The sequence below is a fragment of the Phaethon aethereus genome (genome assembly GCF_964289735.1).
Source record: "Phaethon aethereus genome assembly, chromosome: 30".
In the NCBI taxonomy this organism is placed as follows: domain Eukaryota; kingdom Metazoa; phylum Chordata; class Aves; order Phaethontiformes; family Phaethontidae; genus Phaethon; species Phaethon aethereus.
This window is the reverse complement of record NC_138606.1, coordinates 1226955-1246221: the sequence shown is the minus strand read 5'-3', so window position 1 is coordinate 1246221 and position 19267 is coordinate 1226955. Positions and strand designations below refer to the sequence as shown.

Genomic DNA, 19267 nt, shown 5'->3' with positions numbered 1-19267 from the left:
GGGGCCGCGCCACGGCCGCCAGCCGCACCGACAGGTCCTGCAGGTCCCGCGTGCCGCGCGAGCCGTTCCAGGCCAGCACCCCCTCGAAGGGGCCGGGGGCCACCCACTGCCCCTCCTCCGGGCTGTAGTGCAGGATCTGGGGGCGCAGCGCAGCCCAGTGCCTCCCAGTAGCACCCAGACTCTCCCAGTACCCTCCCAGTATCTCCCAGTAGCCCCCAGAGTCTCCTCAGCGCCCCCCAGTACCTCCCCAGTGCCTCCAAATAGCTCCAAGTAACTCCCAGTGCCCCCCGGTGTCTCCTCAGTGCCTTCCAGTACCCCCCAGTATCTCCCCAGTGCCCTCCAGTATCTCCCCAGTATCTCCCAGTAGCCCCCAGAGTCTCCTCAGCGCCCCCCAGTACCTCCCCAGTGACTCCCAGTGCCCCCCAGTGTCTCCCCAGAGACCCCCAGTGTCCCCCAGTAGCACCCAGTCTCCTCAGTGCCCCCCAGTGTCTCCCCAGAGACTCCCAGTGCCCCCCAGTAGCACCCAGCAACCCCTCGAAGGGGCCGGGGGCCACCCACTGCCCCTCTTCCGGGCTGTAGTGCAGGATCTGGGGGCGCAGCGCAGCCCAGTGCGTCCCAGTGCCTCCCAGTAGCACCCAGAGTCTCCCAGTACCCTCCCAGTACCCCCCCGCTATCTCCCAGTAGCCCCCAGAGTCTCCTCAGCGCCCCCCAGTACCTCCCCAGTGACTTCCAGTGCCCCCCAGTGTCTCCCCAGAGACCCCCAGTGCCCCCCAGTAGCACCCAGTAGCACCCAGCACCCCCTCGAAGGGGCCGGGGGCCACCCACTCCCCTCCTCCGGGCTGTAGTGCAGGATCTGGGGGTGCAGCGCAGCCCAGTGCCTCCCAGTGCCTCCCAGTAGCACCCAGAGTCTCCCAGTACCCTCCCAGTACCCCCCCAGTATCTCCCAGTAGCCCCCAGAGTCTCCTCAGTGCCCCCCAGTACCTCCCCAGTGACTCCCAGTGCCCCCCAGTGTCTCCCCAGAGACTCCCAGTGCCCCCCAGTGCCTCCCAGTAGCACCCAGTCTCCTCAGTGCCCCCTAGTGTCTCCCCAGAGACTCCCAGTGCCCCCCAGTGCCTCCCAGTAGCACCCAGCACCCCCTCGAAGGGGCCGGGGGCCACCCACTGCCCCTCCTCCGGGCTGTAGTGCAGGATCTGGGGGTGCAGCGCAGCCCAGTGCCTCCCAGTGCCTCCCAGTAGAACCCAGAGTCTCCCAGTACCCTCCCAGTACCCCCCCAGTATCTCCCAGTAGCCCCCCGAGTCTCCTCAGTGCCCCCCAGTACCTCCCCAGTGCCTCCAAATAGCTCCAAGTAACTCCCAGTGCCCCCCAGTTTCTCCTCAGTGCCTTCCAGTACCCCCCAGTATCTCCCCAGTGCCCTCCAGTATCTCCCCAGTATCTCCCAGTAGCCCCCAGAGTCTCCTCAGCGCCCCCCAGTACCTCCCCAGTGACTCCCAGTGCCCCCCAGTGTCTCCCCAGAGACCCCCAGTGTCCCCCAGTAGCACCCAGTCTCCTCAGTGCCCCTCAGTGTCTCCCCAGAGACTCCCAGTGCCCCCCAGTAGCACCCAGCAACCCCTCGAAGGGGCCGGGGGCCACCCACTGCCCCTCCTCCGGGCTGTAGTGCAGGATCTGGGGGCGCAGCGCAGCCCAGTGCCTCCCAGTGCCTCCCAGTAGCACCCAGAGTCTCCCAGTACCCTCCCAGTACCCCCCCGCTATCTCCCAGTAGCCCCCAGAGTCTCCTCAGCGCCCCCCAGTACCTCCCCAGTGACTCCCAGTGCCCCCCAGTGTCTCCCCAGAGACCCCCAGTGCCCCCCAGTAGCACCCAGTAGCACCCAGCAACACCTCGAAGGGGCCGGGGGCCACCCACTCCCCTCCTCCGGGCTGTAGTGCAGGATCTGGGGGTGCAGCGCAGCCCAGTGCCTCCCAGTGCCTCCCAGTAGCACCCAGAGTCTCCCAGTACCCTCCCAGTACCCCTCCAGTATCTCCCAGTAGCCCCCAGAGTCTCCTCAGTGCCCCCCAGTACCTCCCCAGTGACTCCCAGTGCCCCCCAGTGTCTCCCCAGAGACTCCCAGTGCCCCCCAGTGCCTCCCAGTAGCACCCAGTCTCCTCAGTGCCCCCTAGTGTCTCCCCAGAGACTCCCAGTGCCCCCCAGTGCCTCCCAGTAGCACCCAGCACCCCCTCGAAGGGGCCGGGGGCCACCCACTGCCCCTCCTCCGGGCTGTAGTGCAGGATCTGGGGGTGCAGCGCAGCCCAGTGCCTCCCAGTGCCTCCCAGTAGAACCCAGAGTCTCCCAGTACCCTCCCAGTACCCCCCCAGTATCTCCCAGTAGCCCCCAGAGTCTCCTCAGTGCCCCCCAGTACCTCCCCAGTGCCTCCAAATAGCTCCAAGTAACTCCCAGTGCCCCCCAGTTTCTCCTCAGTGCCTTCCAGTACCCCCCAGTATCTCCCCAGTGCCCTCCAGTATCTCCCCAGTATCTCCCAGTAGCCCCCAGAGTCTCCTCAGCGCCCCCCAGTACCTCCCCGGTGACTCCCACTGTCTCCCCAGAGACTCCCAGTACCCACCAGTGCCTTCCAGTAGCCCCCAGTCTCCTCAGTGCCCCCCAGTACCACCCCAGTGGCTCCCAGTGCCTCCTCAGTGTCTTCCAGTGCCTCCCGCTATCTCCCCAGTGCCTCCCAGTAGCTTCCAGTGCTCTCCAGTACCTCCCAGAGCCTCCCAGTATGCCCCGTGCTCTCTGTTGCCGCCCAGCATCTCCCCAGTGCACCCCTGAGTCTCCTCAGTCTCCCCCAGTAGCCCCCAGTATCTCCTAGTACCCCCTGGGACCCCTCGATGCCTCCCAATACGTGCCCAGTGCCTCCCAGTGCTCTCCAGTGCCGCCCAGTATTTCCTGTGAGCCTCCCAGTCCATCTCAGCATTCCCCAATGCCCTCCCAGTCACTCCCAGTCTCTCCCAGTTCCCCTCAGCAACCCCCTAACGCCCTCCCAGTGCCTTCCAATGCCCCTTAACGTCCTCCCAGTCCGCTCCAGTCCCTCCCAGCATCCCCCTACTGCCCTCCCAGTACCCCCCAGTGCCTCCCAGCTATTCCCAGCAACCCCCCACTGCCTCTCAAAACCCCTCAGTGCTCCCCAATCCCTCCCAGTCCCTCCCAGCATGCCCTTATTACCCTCCCAGACCCCTCCAGTGCCTCCCAGTACCCCCCAGTGCCTCCCAGTAACATCCCAGTGCCTCCCAGTACCCTCAGTGACTCTCAGAGCTCCCCTAATCCCTCCCAGTCCCTCCCAGTAACTCCCCAGTGCCTCCCAGTACCCTCAATCCCTCTAAGTCCTTCCCAGTGCCTCCCAGTTCTTCCCAGTAAGCCCTCAGTGCTTCTCAGAACCCCTCAGTACCCGCCAATCCCTCCCAGCATGCCCTTACCACCCTCCCAATTCCCTCCAGTGCCTCCTAGTACCCCCCAGTGCCTCCCAGTAGCACCCCAGTGCCTCCCAGTGCTCCCTTAATCCCTCGCAGTCCCTCCCAGTCCTCCCCAGTGCCTCCCAGCACCCCTCCCAGTCCTTCCCAGTGCCTCCCAGTACCTTCTGGAAGTCGGGGGCCCCCTCGGGACGGAAGAACCACTCGCCCTCGGCCTGGGCGGGGGTCTCGCTGCGGCGCTTGCAGGCGATGCAGAGCAGGCGGAAGGGGAGCCCCAAAACCGCCTCCGTGCCCGAAGCCACCTCCACGCACCCCCCCTCGGCCGCCCCAGCTGTGGGGGGACACGGGGGGGTCACCCCAACCCTATGAGACCCCCAAAATTGGGGGCAGTCACCCCCGACCCCTCCCAGCCCCCCAAAAGTGGGGTTTGGGACCCCATGGGTCCCATGGGACCCCCCCAAAAGTGGAGGGGATGGGGTAGGGGCACCCCCAGCTCCCCTCAAATCAGGGACCTGACCCTGAACCCCCAAAACTGGGCAGGGGGAACAGGGGACACTGCGGTGGCACTTGGGGGGACTAAGACATTGTAGGGGACGGGGGACACGGGGGCACTTGGGGGGACAGGGGGCACTTGAGGGGACAGGGGACACTGCCGTGACACTCTGGGGGAGGACAGGGGACACTGTGGTGGCACTTGGGGGGACAGGGGACACTCTGGGGGAGGACAGGGGACACCGCGGTGGCACTTGAGGGGGCAGCGGACACTCTGGGGGAGGACAGGAGACTCTGCGGTGGCACTTGGGGGGGCAGGGGACACTCTGGGGGGACATGGGACACTGCAGTGACACTGCAGTGGCACCTGGGGGGGGCAGGGGACATTGTGGGGGGACAGGGGACACTGCGGTGGCACTTGGGGGGCCAGGGGACACCATGTGGGACACGGGACACTGCAGTGGCACCTGGGGGACACTGCGGTGACACTGGGGGGGGGGCCAGAGAACACTGTGGTGGCACTCGGGGGGCCAGGGGACCCTGTAGGGGGACGTGGGACACTGCGGTGACACTGCGGTGGCACCCGGGGGGGGGCTGGGGGGCCGCGCAGTGGGACGTGGGGGGGACATGACACCATGGTGACACGGGGGGGGGGTGGCACAGGGACTGCGGCAGGGACAGGTGACACCGTGGGGGGGAGGGTGACACTGCGGAGGTGACAAGGCCCGGGAAGGGGACAGCGGGGGTGGCGCAGGGGGGATGTGACACTGAGGGGGGCCAGGGGACGGGGGGGCAGGGGACACCGGGGGGTGACAGTTGATGGGTCAGAGGACACTGAAGGGGACAGGGGACACTGGGGGGGAGTGAGGGGACACTGGGAGGGCTGGGGGGGACACTTGGGAGGGTGAGGGGACACTGAGGGGGACAGAGGACACTTGGGGGGGATGAGGGAACACTGGGGGGGGACAGGAGACATTGGGGGGACTGAGGGGACACTGAGGGGGACAGGGGATACTTGAGGGGGACAGGGGACACTTGGGGGGACAGGGGACACTGAGGGGGTGAGGGGACACTTGGGGGGACAGGGGACACTGAGGGGGTGAGGGGACACTGAGTGGGACAGGGGACACTGAGGGGGACGGGGGACATTTGGGGGGGGACGGGGGACACGGGGGGTTGATAGGTGACGCTGAGGGGTCAGGGGACATTATGGGGGCCAGGGGACACGGGGGGGTCCCGGCCCCGCCGCACTCACCCATGAGGAGGCCGAGGAAGAGGGAGAGGCCGGGGAACAACATGGCGGGCCCGGTTCGGGCCGGTTCGGCTCTCTTCGGACGGGTTCGGCTCGGTTCGGCTGTCTCCGGCCCGTTCGGTTGTCTTCAGCCGGGTTCGGGCTGGGTTCGGCCCGGTTCGGGCCCGGTTCGGCTGGGTTCGGCTCTCTCCGGCAGAGTTCTGCCCGGTCCGGCCCGGTCCGGCCCGGTCCGGCTTGTCTTCAGCCGGGTTCGGAACGAGTTCGGGTCTGCCCGGCTGGGCCCGTCCCGCTCCTCAGCGCCGCGCCGCCCCCCCGCAGCCCCCTGCCCGGGCCATGGGCCCCTCCCCCGCCTGGGTCCCTCGGAGGGGGGGGGAGGGGGACGAGGAGCTCGGCCCGGGACGGGGACCCGCTTCAAGGCATGGCCGGCCCCGCTCCGGGGGGCTCCGGGCTTCGGCTCCGCTCGGCTCGACTTCGGTTCCGCTCGGCTCGACTTCGGCTCCGCTCGGCTCGACTTCGGCTCCGCTCGGCCCGGCGCAGTGCGGCGCCGGGGGGGCGGGGGGAAGCGGCCGTGACGCAACGATGGGGCGGAGCCGCAGCTGGGAGCCGCCCCCCCCGGTGTCCCCACGGACGGTCCCCAGGACGGCTCCACGGGTGCCCCCCACGTTCCCCAGGCTGTCCCCGTGGGTGGCCCCAGCGGCCCCCAGGGCCACCCCCGGCCTGTCCCCATGGTGGCTCCACGGGTGTCCCCACGTCCCCAAGGCTGTCCCAGCATCCCCCCATGGACATCCCAAGGCTGTCCCCATGGCCCTCCCCCTGTCCCCACGGACCTCCTCATGTCCCCAGGGTTGTCCTCATGGATCTCCCCATGTCTCCCCCCCCCGCCCCCATGTCCCCAGGGTTGGCCCAGTGTCCCCACTGACAGCCCAAGGCTGTCCCCATGTCCCCAAGCTTGTTCCCATGGAGGTTTCCATGTCCCCCAGCTTGTCCCCATGGGCAGCCCCGGGCTGTCCCCGTGTCCCCCTCTGCAGCCGCAAGGTCGTCCCCATGGCCCCCCCCCGCGCTCTCCCCGTGCCCATGGCCCTACACAGAAGCAGGCAGGCGGGGGGGTGGGGGTTGAGGTTTATTGGGGGGGACGGACCAGGGTGTCCCCAATGTCCCCGAGCTGTCACTTGTAGAACTCATGCTCCTGCTCGTCCTTCTTGATGACGGTCTTGTAGGCCTTCTCGAAGTCCTTGGCCAGCACGATGTACCGGTTCTCCCGCACCGCCAGCATGCCACCCTGGGGACGGGCGCCCGCGTCACCCCCAGCCACCTGCTGTCCCCTCCTGCCACCCTGCTGCTGGGCCCCGGCGCTCAGGTCACCCCCCGACCACGACATCTGCTGTCGCCTCAGCAGGGAGCGATGTGACATCCGTGTCACCTCGTCACCCTACCATGGAGGGACATGTCACCGTGGAGGGACACGGCACCCCCTTGTCACCCTGCGATGGAGGGACAGGGCACCTGTGTCACCCGTGTCACCCTACCATGAAAGGACACAGCACCCACGTCACCTCCTGGTCACCCTGCCATGGTGAGATGTCACCGTGAAGGGACACAGTACCCCCCCCGTCACCCCCATGTCACCCTGCCGTGGTGGGACATAGCACCCATGTCATCCCCTTGTCACCCTGCCACAGAGGGGTATGGCACCTGTGTCACCCCGTCACCCCGTGTCACCCTGCGGTGGTGGGACACGGCCCCCCGGCCCCGCGTCACCCACCTCCTGGCAGATGGAGTTGATGTCGGCCCCCGAGATCTTGTCCGGCCGTGCCACGTCTGGGTGGGGGTGAAGGAAACGTCCCGTCCCCAATGGCCCCGGTGTCCCCAACCCCCACCCGGGAGGGTCCCTCATTCCCGGGGTGGCACCCGTGGGTGGCCTTGCTGTGGGCCAGCGGCGCCCCTGGGGTCCCCCCCGGTCCCTATGGGGTCCCCGATGTCCCCACGGGGTCCCCAACCCCGACACCTCCCTATGGCTCCTGATGTCCCCATGGGGTCTCCACCTCCTCGGGCCCCCCCAGGGGTGGCTGCTACCTTGGTGGGGTCCCCAACCTCCCCGTCCCCCCCGGCGGTGTCCCCACGTGTCCCCAGATACAGTCCTCGAGGTCCACCTCCTCGGAGAGGTTCATCTTGCCGGTGATGGTGGAGAAGATGAGACGCTTCTGGCGTCGGTCGGGCAACGGGAACTCGATCTTCCGGTCCAGGCGGCCGGGACGCAGCAGCGCCGGGTCCAGGGTGTCCGCCCGGTTCGTGGCCATGATCACCTGGAGGAGGGGACACACACATGGGTGTCACTGTCACCACGTGGCACCCTGGGACCCCCCCAGCACCCATGGGACCCTCACCTTGACGTTGACGTTCTGGTCGAAGCCGTCCATCTGGTTGAGGAGCTCCAGGAGGATGCGCTGAACCTCCCGGTCGGCTGCGGTGGGGCAGGTGGGGGACACACAGTTGGTGGGTGCTGAGACCCAAAGGACCCCCCAGCACCCCACAACCTTCCCAAGGACCTCCCCGACCTGGCCCCACAGCTGAGGGGCCTTAGGCACCCTGGGTCCCCCCAACCCAGGCCCCAAGGACGAGGGGACACCAGAAGGTCCCTGATCCCCACCACGGTGTTCTCGAGAGGGTCCCTGAACCCCACCATGAGGTCCCCCAAACGCCACCACAGGGGTCCTCCAGAAGGTCCCTGAACGCCCACCCCATCTCCAAGGACCTGGGGACACCAGAACATCCCTGGCCCCCAACCTGGAGCCAGCCCCAGGAGCCCCACCATGGGGTCCTCCAGAGGGTTCCTGACCCCCACTCAAGCCCTGGGGACTACCAGGAGGCCCCGGAACCCCACCATGGGGTCCTCCAGAGATCTCCCGACCCCCACCCAAGCCCCAGGGACCACCAGGAGGCCCCAGAACCCCACTATGGGGTCCTCCAGAGGTCTCCTGACCCCCACCCAAGCCCCAGGGACCACCAGGAGGCCCCGGAACCCCACTATGGGGTCCTCCAGAGGGTTCCCCGCATGCCCTCACCCCCGGTCTGGGCGTCGAAGCGCTTGGTGGCGATGGCGTCGATCTCGTCGATGAAGATGATGGCGGGGGCGTTCTCCTTGGCCAGGCGGAAGACGTCGCGCACCATGCGGGGACCCTCCCCCAGGTACTTCTGCACGAACTCCGAGCCCACCACCCGGATGAAGGCGGCTGGGGGCACCCGCAGGGGCTGGGACCTTCTGACTGGGTGGGGGTGCCCCGGGAGCACCCCCAGAGCTCCCCTGGCCACCAGCACCCCAAGGACCCCACTAGCTCCCGGTGGTTCCCCCAGCACCCCAAAGGAGCCCACCAGCACCTTAGGGTGCTCTCAGCAAGCCAAGGATCCCACCACCACCCTGGGGTACCCTCAACACCCCCAGGACCCCATCACCCCCCTATGGATGCCACCAGCACCCTGGGGTGCCTCCACAGCACCCCAGAGGCCCCACCACCACTCAAGGACCCCACCACCCCTCAAGGGTTACCCAGCACCCCAAGGTCCACCTAACACCGACCCAAGCAGCCCAGCAGCACCCCAAGGATCCCACCACCCACCAGGGGTGCCCCCAGCACCCCGGGGCAACCCACCTGTGGTGTGGTGGGCCACAGCCTTGGCCAGCATGGTCTTGCCGCAGCCGGGGGGGCCGTACATGAGGACCCCCCGGGGAGGGTCAATGCCGATCTTGGGTGGGGACACAACACCCGGGGGTGACATCAGGGGTCACCAAGGGTCCCGTGTGTCACCCTACGCCCACCCCGGGGCGTCGCGCGGCCTCACCTGCTTGTAGAGCTCAAAGTGGGTGAGGGGCAGCTCCACGGCCTCCCGCACCTCCTGCTTCTGGATGTCCATGCCCCCAATGTCGGCGTACATCACATCCGGCTTCTGGTCTGCAACAGGGACGGGCCATCAGCGGGGCACCCACCGGGGTCACCACGGGGGACTTGGGGAGCGCTGGGGGCAACCTTGGCCGCCGGAGAACGGTCCCAAGCAAACCAGGCCGCCTGGGCAGCTCCGAGGACGGAGACCCACCACCCCACCCAGGCTCCCATCCTTCCGTGACAAGGACAGGAGGAGATTCCCGGTCTGACCTCCTCTCCAGAAGGCTTTCAGCCACGGCAGGTCACTGGTTGGGCAGCTCCAAGGATGGAGACCCACCACCCACCGTCATGGTTCCAACCCCTTGGGACAGAAGGTCCCTGGTCCAACGTCTCCATCAAAACTTCTCCAACCAGGGCACTGGGGACCTTGCCCAGGCGAGGGCTGGAGGTCTCCCAGGGATGGAGACCCACCACCCCTCCGGGTGCGCCCACGCCACGTCCCGCTGCTCCCCACCCTCCGGGTCCAGCCCCGCAGACCCCCCGGCCCCCGGTTAACCCACATCTCCCCGGCCTGGCAGCACCCGCCGGCAACGCCCGTGGTCCCACCACCCGGCGCTCTGCAGCCCGGCCGCGGGGTGGGGACCCCAGGGTGGGGACACCCACCTGACGTCAGCATCATGATGCTGCTGTCGGCCTCGGGCGGGAGGACGTCCACCAGCGCGTTGCTGTGCTTGTGCAGGGCCACCGAGGCGTTGGGCTTCAGCAGCTCCCGGTCGATGGTGCTGAGGATCCGCACGTAGTAGTTGGAGCCTGCAGGATGTCAGCCCGCGTCACCCGCCGGCTCCTTGGGAGGTGGCCCCGGCGCTGGTTGGGGTCCTCCCCATGGTGCTCGGTGGGGTCCCAGGTGACCTTCTGGGACCGTCCCTGTGCCACCAGGGGCCGGCGGTGCCTGGTGGCCCCCGGAACCTGTCCCGCCACCCCACAGCGCCTCGAGGTCCTCAACTGTCCCTCTGGGGTTGTCCCCGTGTCCCCACAATACCTGTTCCTTGGTGGCCAGCCCCCTTCTCTCACTGCCACCCCCGGCCCCACCCCCGGCCCCTCGCTGCCACCCCCGTCCCCCCGACCCCTCACTGCCACCCCCGTCCCCATGTACCCTCGCTGCCACCCCCGTCCCCCCGTCCCCTCGCTGCCACCCCGTCCCCCCGACCCCTCGCTGCCACCCCCATCCCCATGTCCCCCCTGACCCCTTGCCGCCACCCCTGTCCCCTGTCCCCATGTCCCCCTGACCCCTCGCTGCCACCCTCGTCCCCATGTCCCCCCGACCCCTCGCTGCCACCCCCATCCCCATGTCCCCCCGACCCCTTGCCGCCACCCCTGTTCCCTGTCCCCATGTCCCTCCGACCCCTCGCTGCCACCCCCATCCCCATGTCACCTTGCTGCCACCCCCGTCCCCCCGACCCCTCACGGCCACCCCCGTCCCCCTGACCCCCTGACCCCTCGCTGCCACCCCCATCCCCATGTCCCCTCGCTGCCACCCCCGTCCCCTTGCTGCCACCCCCGTCCCCATGTCCCCCCTGACCCCTTGCCGCCACCCCTGTCCCCCCGTCCCCATGTCCCCCCGACCCCTCGCTGCCACCCCCGTCCCCCCCACCGGTGGTGGAGCCCACGATCGCCGTGTTCTGGTCGACGGCCTCCAGGAACTGCCCGATGACCAGGGGGATGCTCTGGATGCGCTTCACCTCCTCCTGCGCGTGCAGGAACTCCTTCTTCAGGTTCTTCTGCTCGTCCTTGATGTACTCCTCCTGCACCTCCAGGAACTCCAGCTCCTGCTGCAGCTTCTGCCACGACACCCACCGGTTGGGGGGGCCGCGCGCCCCCCCCGCGCCCCCCCCCGCGCCCCCTCGCCCACCTTGTAGCGGCTGTACAGGTCCTCCAGGTCCTCGGGCTCCGGCACCAGGAAGGACAGGCCGGGGGGCGGGCGGGGGGCGGCCAGCGCCGGCGCCTCGTCCTGCGGGCGCGTCGAGATGGGGCACCCGGGGGTGGGGGGGGGACCCAGGGGGTGAGGAGGGGGGGACCCAGCGGGTGTGGAGGGGGCACCCAGTGGATGGGGGGGGGGCACCCAGGCGCGGGGGGAGGGTCACCCAAAGGACGGGGGAGCACCCAGAGGATGGGAGGGGACACCCGGCGGTGGGAGAGGGCACCCGGCGGATGGGGGTGGGTAACCCAGGGGGTGAAGGAGGGGCACCCAGCGGATGAGGGGGTCACCCAGGAGTGGAAGGGGTCACCCAAAGGATGGACGGGGGCACCCAGCGGACGGGGGGGCGTCCCGAGGTGCGGTCACCTTGCAAAGAGGGGCCGCAGTCGCGGGGGGGCACCCAGAGGTGGGAGGGGGTCCCGGGGAGCACCTAGAGGTGGGGGGGGCACCCAGAGGATGGGGGCCGGGCACCCGGGAGTGGGGGGTGCGGATCCCGGGCGGCACCCAGGGGTCGAGAGGGGGTCTCGGGGGGGCACCCAGGGGTCGGAGGTCCCGGGGTCCCCGGTCACGACCGCCCCCGCCCCCACCTGCGCCTTCTCCCCCAGCAACCCCAGCTCCTCCATCGTGACGGCGCGCGGCGGCCGCGGGGAATGACGGGAACGGCGGGAGGAGCCCGGCGGGGCGGAAACCCCGCCCCCTCCGCCGCGGGGCACGACGGGAGATGAAGTTCGGCCCTGCCGCGGGGCACCATGGGACAGGCAGTCCCGGTCCTGCCGCGGAGGACGACGGGAGATGTAGTCCCGGCCGCAGCCTCTGCCGGGGGAACTGGGAGCGCGTGAGGACACGCGGCGGACACCATTCCAGTGCTCCCAGTTCCTCCCAGTGCCCCCCCGGCTCCCACCAGTGCTCCCAGTGCCGCCCCAGTGCTCCCAGTGCCTCCCCTGGCTCCCCCCCAGTACTCCCAGTTCCCCCCTCCCCGTGCTCCCAGTGTCACTCCCTGACTTCCCCCAGCGCTCCCAGTTCCCCTCCCAGCGCTCCCAGTGCCGCTCCCCCGGCCCCATCCCCTCGCCCCCCCCCGCCTGACTCCGCCCCCCGCCCTGACTCCGCCCCCTCAGAGCGCGGGACAGCGCCCGCAGCCGCGCATGCGCGCTGGGAGGGGCGGGAAGGCGCCGCGGCGGCCGGGACCCGGCCGGGCCGTGAGGGGGCGGGGCTGGCGGGGGGGAGGGGACCGGGGGGCACGGGGGGGCGGGGGGCTGTGAGAGGAAGGGGGGGAACGACGTGAGGGGGAGGGGGGACGTGAGGAGAAAGGGGGAGGGGACCCGGGGAGGAGGGGGAGTGACCGTCAGGGGGGCGTGGCCCGGGTCGTGAAGGGAGGCGGGGTTAGCGGGAGGGGCGGGGTCTATGCGGAAGGAGGCGGGGTTATGGGGAAGGGCGGGGTTCATAAGGGACATGGGGAGGGGTCATGGTGAAAGGGGGCGGAGCTTTTCGGTTTTCGGGGCGTTTCCGAGAAACGGGGGACGAGACGAGAAGTTCGGTCGCTCGGGGGGGGGCGGAGGCCGCACGTGAGGCAGGGTCACGTCCGCCGGCGGTGGCGAGGCGGGGCGCGGCGAGGCGGGGCGTGGCGAGGCGGGGCGCGGCGAGGCGGGGCGCGGCGAGGCGGGGCGCGGCGAGGAAGGGCGTGGCGAGGAAGGGCGTGGCGAGGAGGGGCGCAGCGAGGAGGGGCGCGGTGAGGCGGGGCATGGCGAGGCGGGGCGTGGTGAGGAAGGGCGTGGCGAGGCGGGGCGTGGCGAGGAGGGGTGCGGCAACGAAGGGCGCGGCGAGGAGGGGCGCGGCGAGGAAGGGCGTGGCGAGCGTCCCGGCGCTGGGCCTCAGTGGTCGCGGTGTCGCCGCGCAGCCGCTCGGCCCCGGCCGCCCCCCGGGTGAGCATCGCGGCGTCGCTTTTCTCCCTTCCCTAAATTGCTGGTTCGGAGCCCAAAAGCCGCCTGCGCCGCCGCGGCGGCACTTCTGAGCCCCCAGACTCCCTAAACGGGGCTTTCTGAGCCCAAACGGTCGCTCTGTCGGTGTTTCGGAGTCCGAAAGTTTCATAAATTGCTGTTTCTGAGCCCAAAGCTCCTGAAAATTGGTGTTTCTGAGCCCCACGCTCCCGAAATCGGTGTTTCTGAGCCCAAACCTCCCAAAAATCGGTGTTTCTGAGCCCCAAGCTCCCAAAATCGGTGTTTCTCAGCCCAAAGCCTCTTCGCCGCCGGGCTGCGGGGGTTTCGGTGCCCAAATGTCTCCCCGCCGCCCCCCGGGCCCGGCCCGGCGCGACGGAGGGCTCCGGCGGCGCTGGGGGGCACGAGCCGCCCCCGCGGCCCCACTCCGCCCCGGAGGGCACCCGCTGCCTCTCGGTGGGGGACGAAGGCGCCGGCGCCGCCGCGACGCACCCGACGGCGCCCGACGGCCGCAGCCGCCTTCCCCCGGCGCCTGACCGCGACGGCGGTTCCTGGGAGACCCTCGGCAGCGAGGCAGGTACCGCCGCGACGGGGCCGGGCGTCGGGGTGGGGGACCGGGGCGCGCCGGCGTCCCCTCGCTCACGCCGCGCCCGCCACGCCGCGCTCGTGGGGCCGATGCGCCGACCGGAGGCGCCGATGCCCGACGCGGGCGGGATCCGGCGCCGGGGGCTCCGCGGTGGCTTGAGACCCCGTTTTGTCTGTGAAAACGTCAAAATTCGGCGTCCGGGCGGCTTCTGTCCGCGGGCGAAGCGCCACGCGGCTCCGGTGCCGCCTCCGGCTCCCGGCGGCGTTCGTTAACGTCGTTAAACACCCGCCCCAACCCCCTTCCCCATTTTTTCTCGTGGTCGCCGGAGCCGATCTTCGGGCCGTTGGGGTCCTCCCCCTCGTCGTTCCCCCCTCCCCGCCCGTGAGGCGTTGCTGGGGTGGGGGGAAGTCGAGGCGCGGAGGCCGCGCGCGCTCTCCGGTGAGACCCCCAGCGTCCGCCCGGCGGACGTCCCTCCGGTCCTTTGGGCTCTCAGCTTTTGAACTTCATTTTTTTCCTTCGACTCTTCCCGTTTTTCTCCGGGTGGAGGGTCCCGGGTCGCGGTAAGAGGGTGGAGGTGACAAACCGGGGGAACCTCCACCGTGCAGGTGCTGCTGAGGGCGTTTTCTCGGTCACATTGTCTTCTCTGATGATAACTCGGGTGCTGAGTTGTCCTGGGTGACCAGAGCTGGTTGGGGGGTGGAAGCTCTTGGTGAGCATCACATCCAAAAGCCTCCTGGGCTTCCCCCGGGATCCGCCCAGGGAGGAGCGCAGGGAGGAAGACACGATGGTCCATGCCCAGGGTTGGGGTTCTTCTTCGAAGAAGACCATGCCCAAGCTGTGAGGAGCCCCCCTCTCCCTGGTGAACCCCAGTTTCTCCCTTTTCTTGGCTTGCCACCTTCTTTGGAGGCGTTAATCGACGCTTGCTTCTCGGTTGCAGGTGTCCAGGAGATCAGAGAAGGCCCGGGACCTTCCAGCACCTTCGTTGCGTGGAGGGATGTCATCACTGAAGGGTTTGAGGTTGGGTCTGGAGGGCTGGACGTCCAGCAGCTCCCTGAGGGAACGGGCTCTCACAGGAGGAGGTGCAGCTTGGACATCATTAGGTCCCTTCTCCCCCCAAAATCCCCCCTCCAGTTGGCGCAGAGAGACCCCCAAGGCCATCCTTCCGGATCCTCTTCCTGCGCCCAAGTGGTGGGCACTCGCTCCGAGGCATCCGGGCCCTTCCAAAGCACCTCAGAGTAACCGAGGGGTCTTCAACAGGGCAGGAGGTGACGACGTAGGGGACGCGCAACCTCTGGGACCGTCGGCCAAGAGCGAGCTGCGATGGATGTGAGTGGTGGAGCAGGCGAAGACAGGGAAGGGGGACGGTGGCAGGAGGACATAGTGGGGACCCACCACCCCTTTTCCAACAGCTGCCAGCCCAACCTGTACCTGTTTGATGGACATCACCTGCCACAAGACGTGATGACGCTGGAGTTTGTTGCTGTGCTGTCAGAATGTTATAAACTAGATGAATGATCCAAGATTTGCGTCGTCTTCTACAAACAGCCCGGCCTCTGCGAAGAATTCGCCAACATGGAGAAAAGGTAAAAAAATCAGCAGTTGAATTAGGCCGCACCTCGAATCCTGTGTTCAGTGTTGGGCCCCTCACTACAAGAAGGATGTTGAGGTGCTGGAGCGTGTCCAGAGAAGGGCAACGGAGCTGGGGAGGGGTCTGGAGCACAAGTCTGATGAGGAGCGGCTGAGGGAACTGGGGGTGTTCAGTCTGGAGAAGAGGAGTTTGAGTGGAGACCTCATCGCTCTCTACAACTGCCTGAAAGGGGGTTGTGGTGAGGTGGGGGTTGGGCTCTTCTCCCAAGTAACCAGCGGTAGGATGAGAGGAAACGGCCTCAAGTTGTGCCAGGGGAGGTTTAGATTGGGTGTTAGGAAAGATTTCTTTACGGAGAGAGTGGTCAAGCATTGGCACAGGCTGCCCAGGGTGGTGGTGGAGTCACCATCACTGGAGGTGTTCAAAAAACGGGTGGATGTGGCACTTCAGGACATGGGTTAGTGGACACAGTGGTGTTGGGTTGATGGTTGGACTTGATGATCGCGAAGGTCCTTCCCAACCTTAACGATTCTGTGATTCTGTGATTTAATTAGTCCCCTAGCTGATGAGCCCAGCTGTGGAATTTCTCTCTGACATTTTGAAGGCCAACGATGTCTCGTTGGACGGAGCCAAAACTTGACTGTTGGCCAACAAGCTCCTTCTCTTCCTCGTCCGGAGACAGAATGATCACAGGCAGCGCCAGGGTCCCGTCTGTCACCTGCAACGAGGACTCATCTTTCATAAATACACCCTCGTTAACACCTACAGCCACGAGCGAGAGCGCGAACCGGAGCATGTTTCTTTGGAGAGCTACAGCATCCCCGAGGCCTCCAAGTACAGAAATGCTCAGCTGTATCGTGTCGCGCGCATACCTCAAGCGGATATCAAAGCGGACGGTAAGCGCTGTTATTCGGCCCGAAGTCGCGGCCGGACATGACGCTGATGGCCGTAGGCTGACCTGCGTTTCGCCCCGGTTTATTTTGGGAGGTTTCAAGCTGCAAGTTTATGAGCTTCTCGTACAAATAAGCTTTTTTTCCCTCATAATAAAGCTCACGGCTGGCACCCAAGCCACGGCACCCAAATCCTCTCTGGAAAATGGGTGGCACCTCTTGGGCTGGAGAAGCGTGCAGGTGGTTTCGTGCTTTCGGGGCTCAGCCAAGCTCGGTGTCCACGTTTTCCTCCCAAATTCTTCCCTTTTCCCCAGGAACGTGGACCTTCTTTGAGTGCATCGGATGCAGCTTCCTCAGCAGCAGCAGCGACACTTGGAAGCCGCTCCCCAAAAGGGCGCCTGGGTGCAAGATCCAACGGGAGTACCTGGAGCACGAGTTCCTTGCTCACACCACCTCCTGGAATTCCCTTGAGGATATCGAGAGGAAACTGGACCGGTACAACAAGAGCACCAAAGTCTGTCCCGGGGACGCCGAGAGAGGAGAAAGCTTTAATGTTGACGGCAGTCCGGATGTGGAAGCGGTAAGCGGCCACCAAAACCCCTGGGGAGCCGGCAAAGCGATGTCCCTCCTTCCTGGGGATGGCTTGGACGTCGGAGGGGTGAAGCGAAGAGCCTTCTCCTGCCCGGTGCGTTCAGCATGTAGGACCTTCCTGGATGGCCACGTGGCACCAGGAATAAGTCATTTCTCCCTAGGGATGTGCCACACAAGGTGCCCCTGGGCAGCAGCATCTTCCACCTTCCATCCTCCTCCCCGGACCAGGCTGTTCTCAGAGCAAAACCGTCCTGTCCAGCCCGGTGAAATGCCCTCTCCTTATTCTTCTTGTCCAGGTGGGAGACAATATCGGAGCCTTCATACAAGCCATCATCAAGGGGCTGAAGACCGCGGAACATAAACTTCCTAAGCTCCTGTTTGCCTTTCACGACTCGTTTCTCTATCGGATCCCTCTCAGCCTGGCGTCCGTTGCCAAGGCTGAAAAGCACCTCCAGGTCATGGAGTTCTTCCAAGACAAGTACAACGAGCTGAGAGGAAAAAGGTAATTGAGATTCGTCACCCCGTTCGCTTGGAGCGCCGCCGCCTGTGGAGGTCTGGGGCTCAGCTCTGTTGTCCCCACGCCTCGCTTTGGGTGCGAGGGGTCTCTGAGGGTGCAGCAAACCCGGGCTGGTGGCTTCCAGCCTGGCTGAGTCCATCTTGGGTACCCTGGGCACCTCAGAAAGCGTCTGACGTCTCTGATACTGGTTGTCCCGTGGAGGTGTCTCGACCCAAGCTCTTTCCAGTCCTATCGCGCGCCATGGGGAAAGACTCTGTCCCGTGTTGGCACGTGTCTCCCACCAGCATCCTGGAAGTTGGTTATGGGAAATTTGACTTTCTGGGACTTTTTTTTTTTGCAGCAAAAAAGCGTCTGAAGCAAACGTGTCTCAGGACCACCGATGGCACCTTGTGGACCTGGTTGGTCCCGCTGCTCTACGTGATCAAGGAGACGGCGGAGGACCCCTTCCTCCTGTGCGAACCTCCTTTGCAAGCCTTCAGACAGCTGAGGAGGGACGAAGAGAAGCAAAGGTGGGTCTGCGTCACGAGCGAGTGTTTTAGGGCCTCTTAAAGAATCACCGCCAAAGATCTCAGAAAGCGAGTGACGTTAGTACGGGTTTGTGAAAAGCGCGACTCGACAGAATTCGGTGACGAGGTCCACTCTACTGCTTCTTCAACGTGGAAAAGCAGCCAAGGAGAAATCGAACTGGAGTTGGGTTAGAACGATTTACACGTGGGCTGGGGGCAATGAGTCGCGCAGGGCCGGGGAAGCTGGGTCGGAGTCGGGTTGGTGTGGTTTGTACAGGCATCGGGGAAAGACGATGAGGGAGGCCCTCGCGTGGAGCCGCGAGGTGCAGAGCGGACGCCCTTGCGGCTGAATCCGCCCCTAGTCCCAGGCTTGGTCAATGGCCTTTGTCTAAAGGGATTAAGTGTGGGGATCGTGGCGTGATGATGTGAGCTAGGAGTTTGTGGTTTGTGTAACCTGAGAACGGCAGCAATCTAAGGTGGAACAGCAGCAATTTAAGATTCACTATTAGGGTGAATCACAATATTAAATCATATAATTTTTGAACAGGCTTAACAAAGTTCTCTGATTTCACATGCAGGTATAGATACGGCCATAGAGAGAGCCCAGGGAAGCCCTCACGTCGAATGCTTTTGCATTTCTCAGCGGGCAAGGGTTGAGCCTCAAGGAGTAGGGGTTTCAGCCCCGGTCCCCTGCCAGTCTTTGGCAAGAGTCCTCCAAACTTATCATGAACTCTTAGGTTCACGAGCTCAGAGAGGCGTCCCACTCAGAGGTGCTGGTCGCAGCCCGCTGTGGTCCCGGAGAGCTCAAAGGGCCTCACTTGGGACCACTGTTTATAGGGTCGGGAGATGATTGACTTCAGGCATCAGTGAATTTCCATCCTGGCCACAACCCAGACAGGGGATTTCTCAAGTCTCCAGTAGCACTGGTACTGGTCGTTCCAGGATTGTCAGGAGCTAATTAGTTAGTCCTGTTCTTCTTCCTCACCCTGGTCAGGCATCTGCCTTCCTGATACAAAAGAACAGTGCCATTCTCCGCCTCAACCACCAAACTCTTTGTTCGAAGGCCAAGGCTTGCCAGGCAACTGAATTTCTCAAGTTGCAGAGCGGCCCAGGAGCGAGGCGGGGGCGGCAAATGCAGCACCCACCACCCTGCGGTAGGGTCAGGGTAATGAACTGTCCTGCTCTTGGGAAAGCTTTTCATTCCTTCTGCTTGGTGGCTTCTCAAGGAGCTGCCCCTCCTTTCTGGCACGTTGTGTCCCCCGCCTTGGGAGTGTTGAAGGAGCACTGGTGGATCTCAAGGGGAGGATGGAACCAGGTGCCGTGCGGTCTTATTCGGACAGCTGGATGGGAGCTGTCCTGGGGAGAGAGCGGGTTGGAAGGGGCCCTCAAAGACCATCTAGTCCAAGTCCTCTGCCATGGGCAGGGACATCCTCCAGTGGATCAGGTTGCTCAAAGTCCTGTCCAACCTGACCTTGACCAGTTCTATCGATGGGGAAGATGTCTATGGCGGCGGGGCTGGACTACATGATCTTTGAAGGGGGGGTGGACTAGATGGTCTTTGAAGGCCACTTCCAACCCCAACCCAACCTGTTCTGTGATCTTCTGCTGGATCACGTTCCTCAAAGC

General features: G+C 65.9%; 2 protein-coding genes across 3 annotated transcripts in view; both read right to left on the bottom strand.

Annotated features, from left to right (window-relative positions):
- LOC309414629 (sodium channel regulatory subunit beta-1-like) overlaps positions 1-5228 on the bottom strand; it is a gene marked incomplete at both ends in the record, with an annotated part of 5560 nt that extends 332 nt beyond the window's left edge. Inside the window, 3 exons of the mRNA XM_082011984.1 lie at positions 6-136; positions 3603-3769; positions 5186-5228. Of these exons, the coding sequence (XP_081868110.1) occupies positions 6-136; positions 3603-3769; positions 5186-5228 (341 nt within the window). The remainder of the gene's footprint in view (positions 1-5; positions 137-3602; positions 3770-5185) is intronic.
- Positions 5229-6212: 984 nt separating this feature from the next.
- Positions 6213-11658, bottom strand: PSMC4 (proteasome 26S subunit, ATPase 4; the record flags this gene model as incomplete). Of its 2 annotated transcripts, none has more annotated exons than XM_082012021.1 (11): positions 6213-6461; positions 6945-7000; positions 7317-7485; positions 7567-7643; positions 8245-8412; positions 8830-8923; positions 9020-9129; positions 9724-9870; positions 10712-10898; positions 10970-11068; positions 11623-11658. In XM_082012021.1, the coding sequence occupies 11 exons, from the start codon at positions 11656-11658 to the stop codon at positions 6348-6350; spliced, it is 1257 nt and encodes a 418-aa protein (XP_081868147.1). In that variant the 3' UTR covers positions 6213-6347. The 2 variants fall into 2 exon arrangements, with proteins under 2 accessions (XP_081868147.1, XP_081868148.1); XM_082012022.1 differs by having other exon boundaries at positions 10712-10805.
- Positions 11659-19267: the final 7609 nt, after the last annotated feature.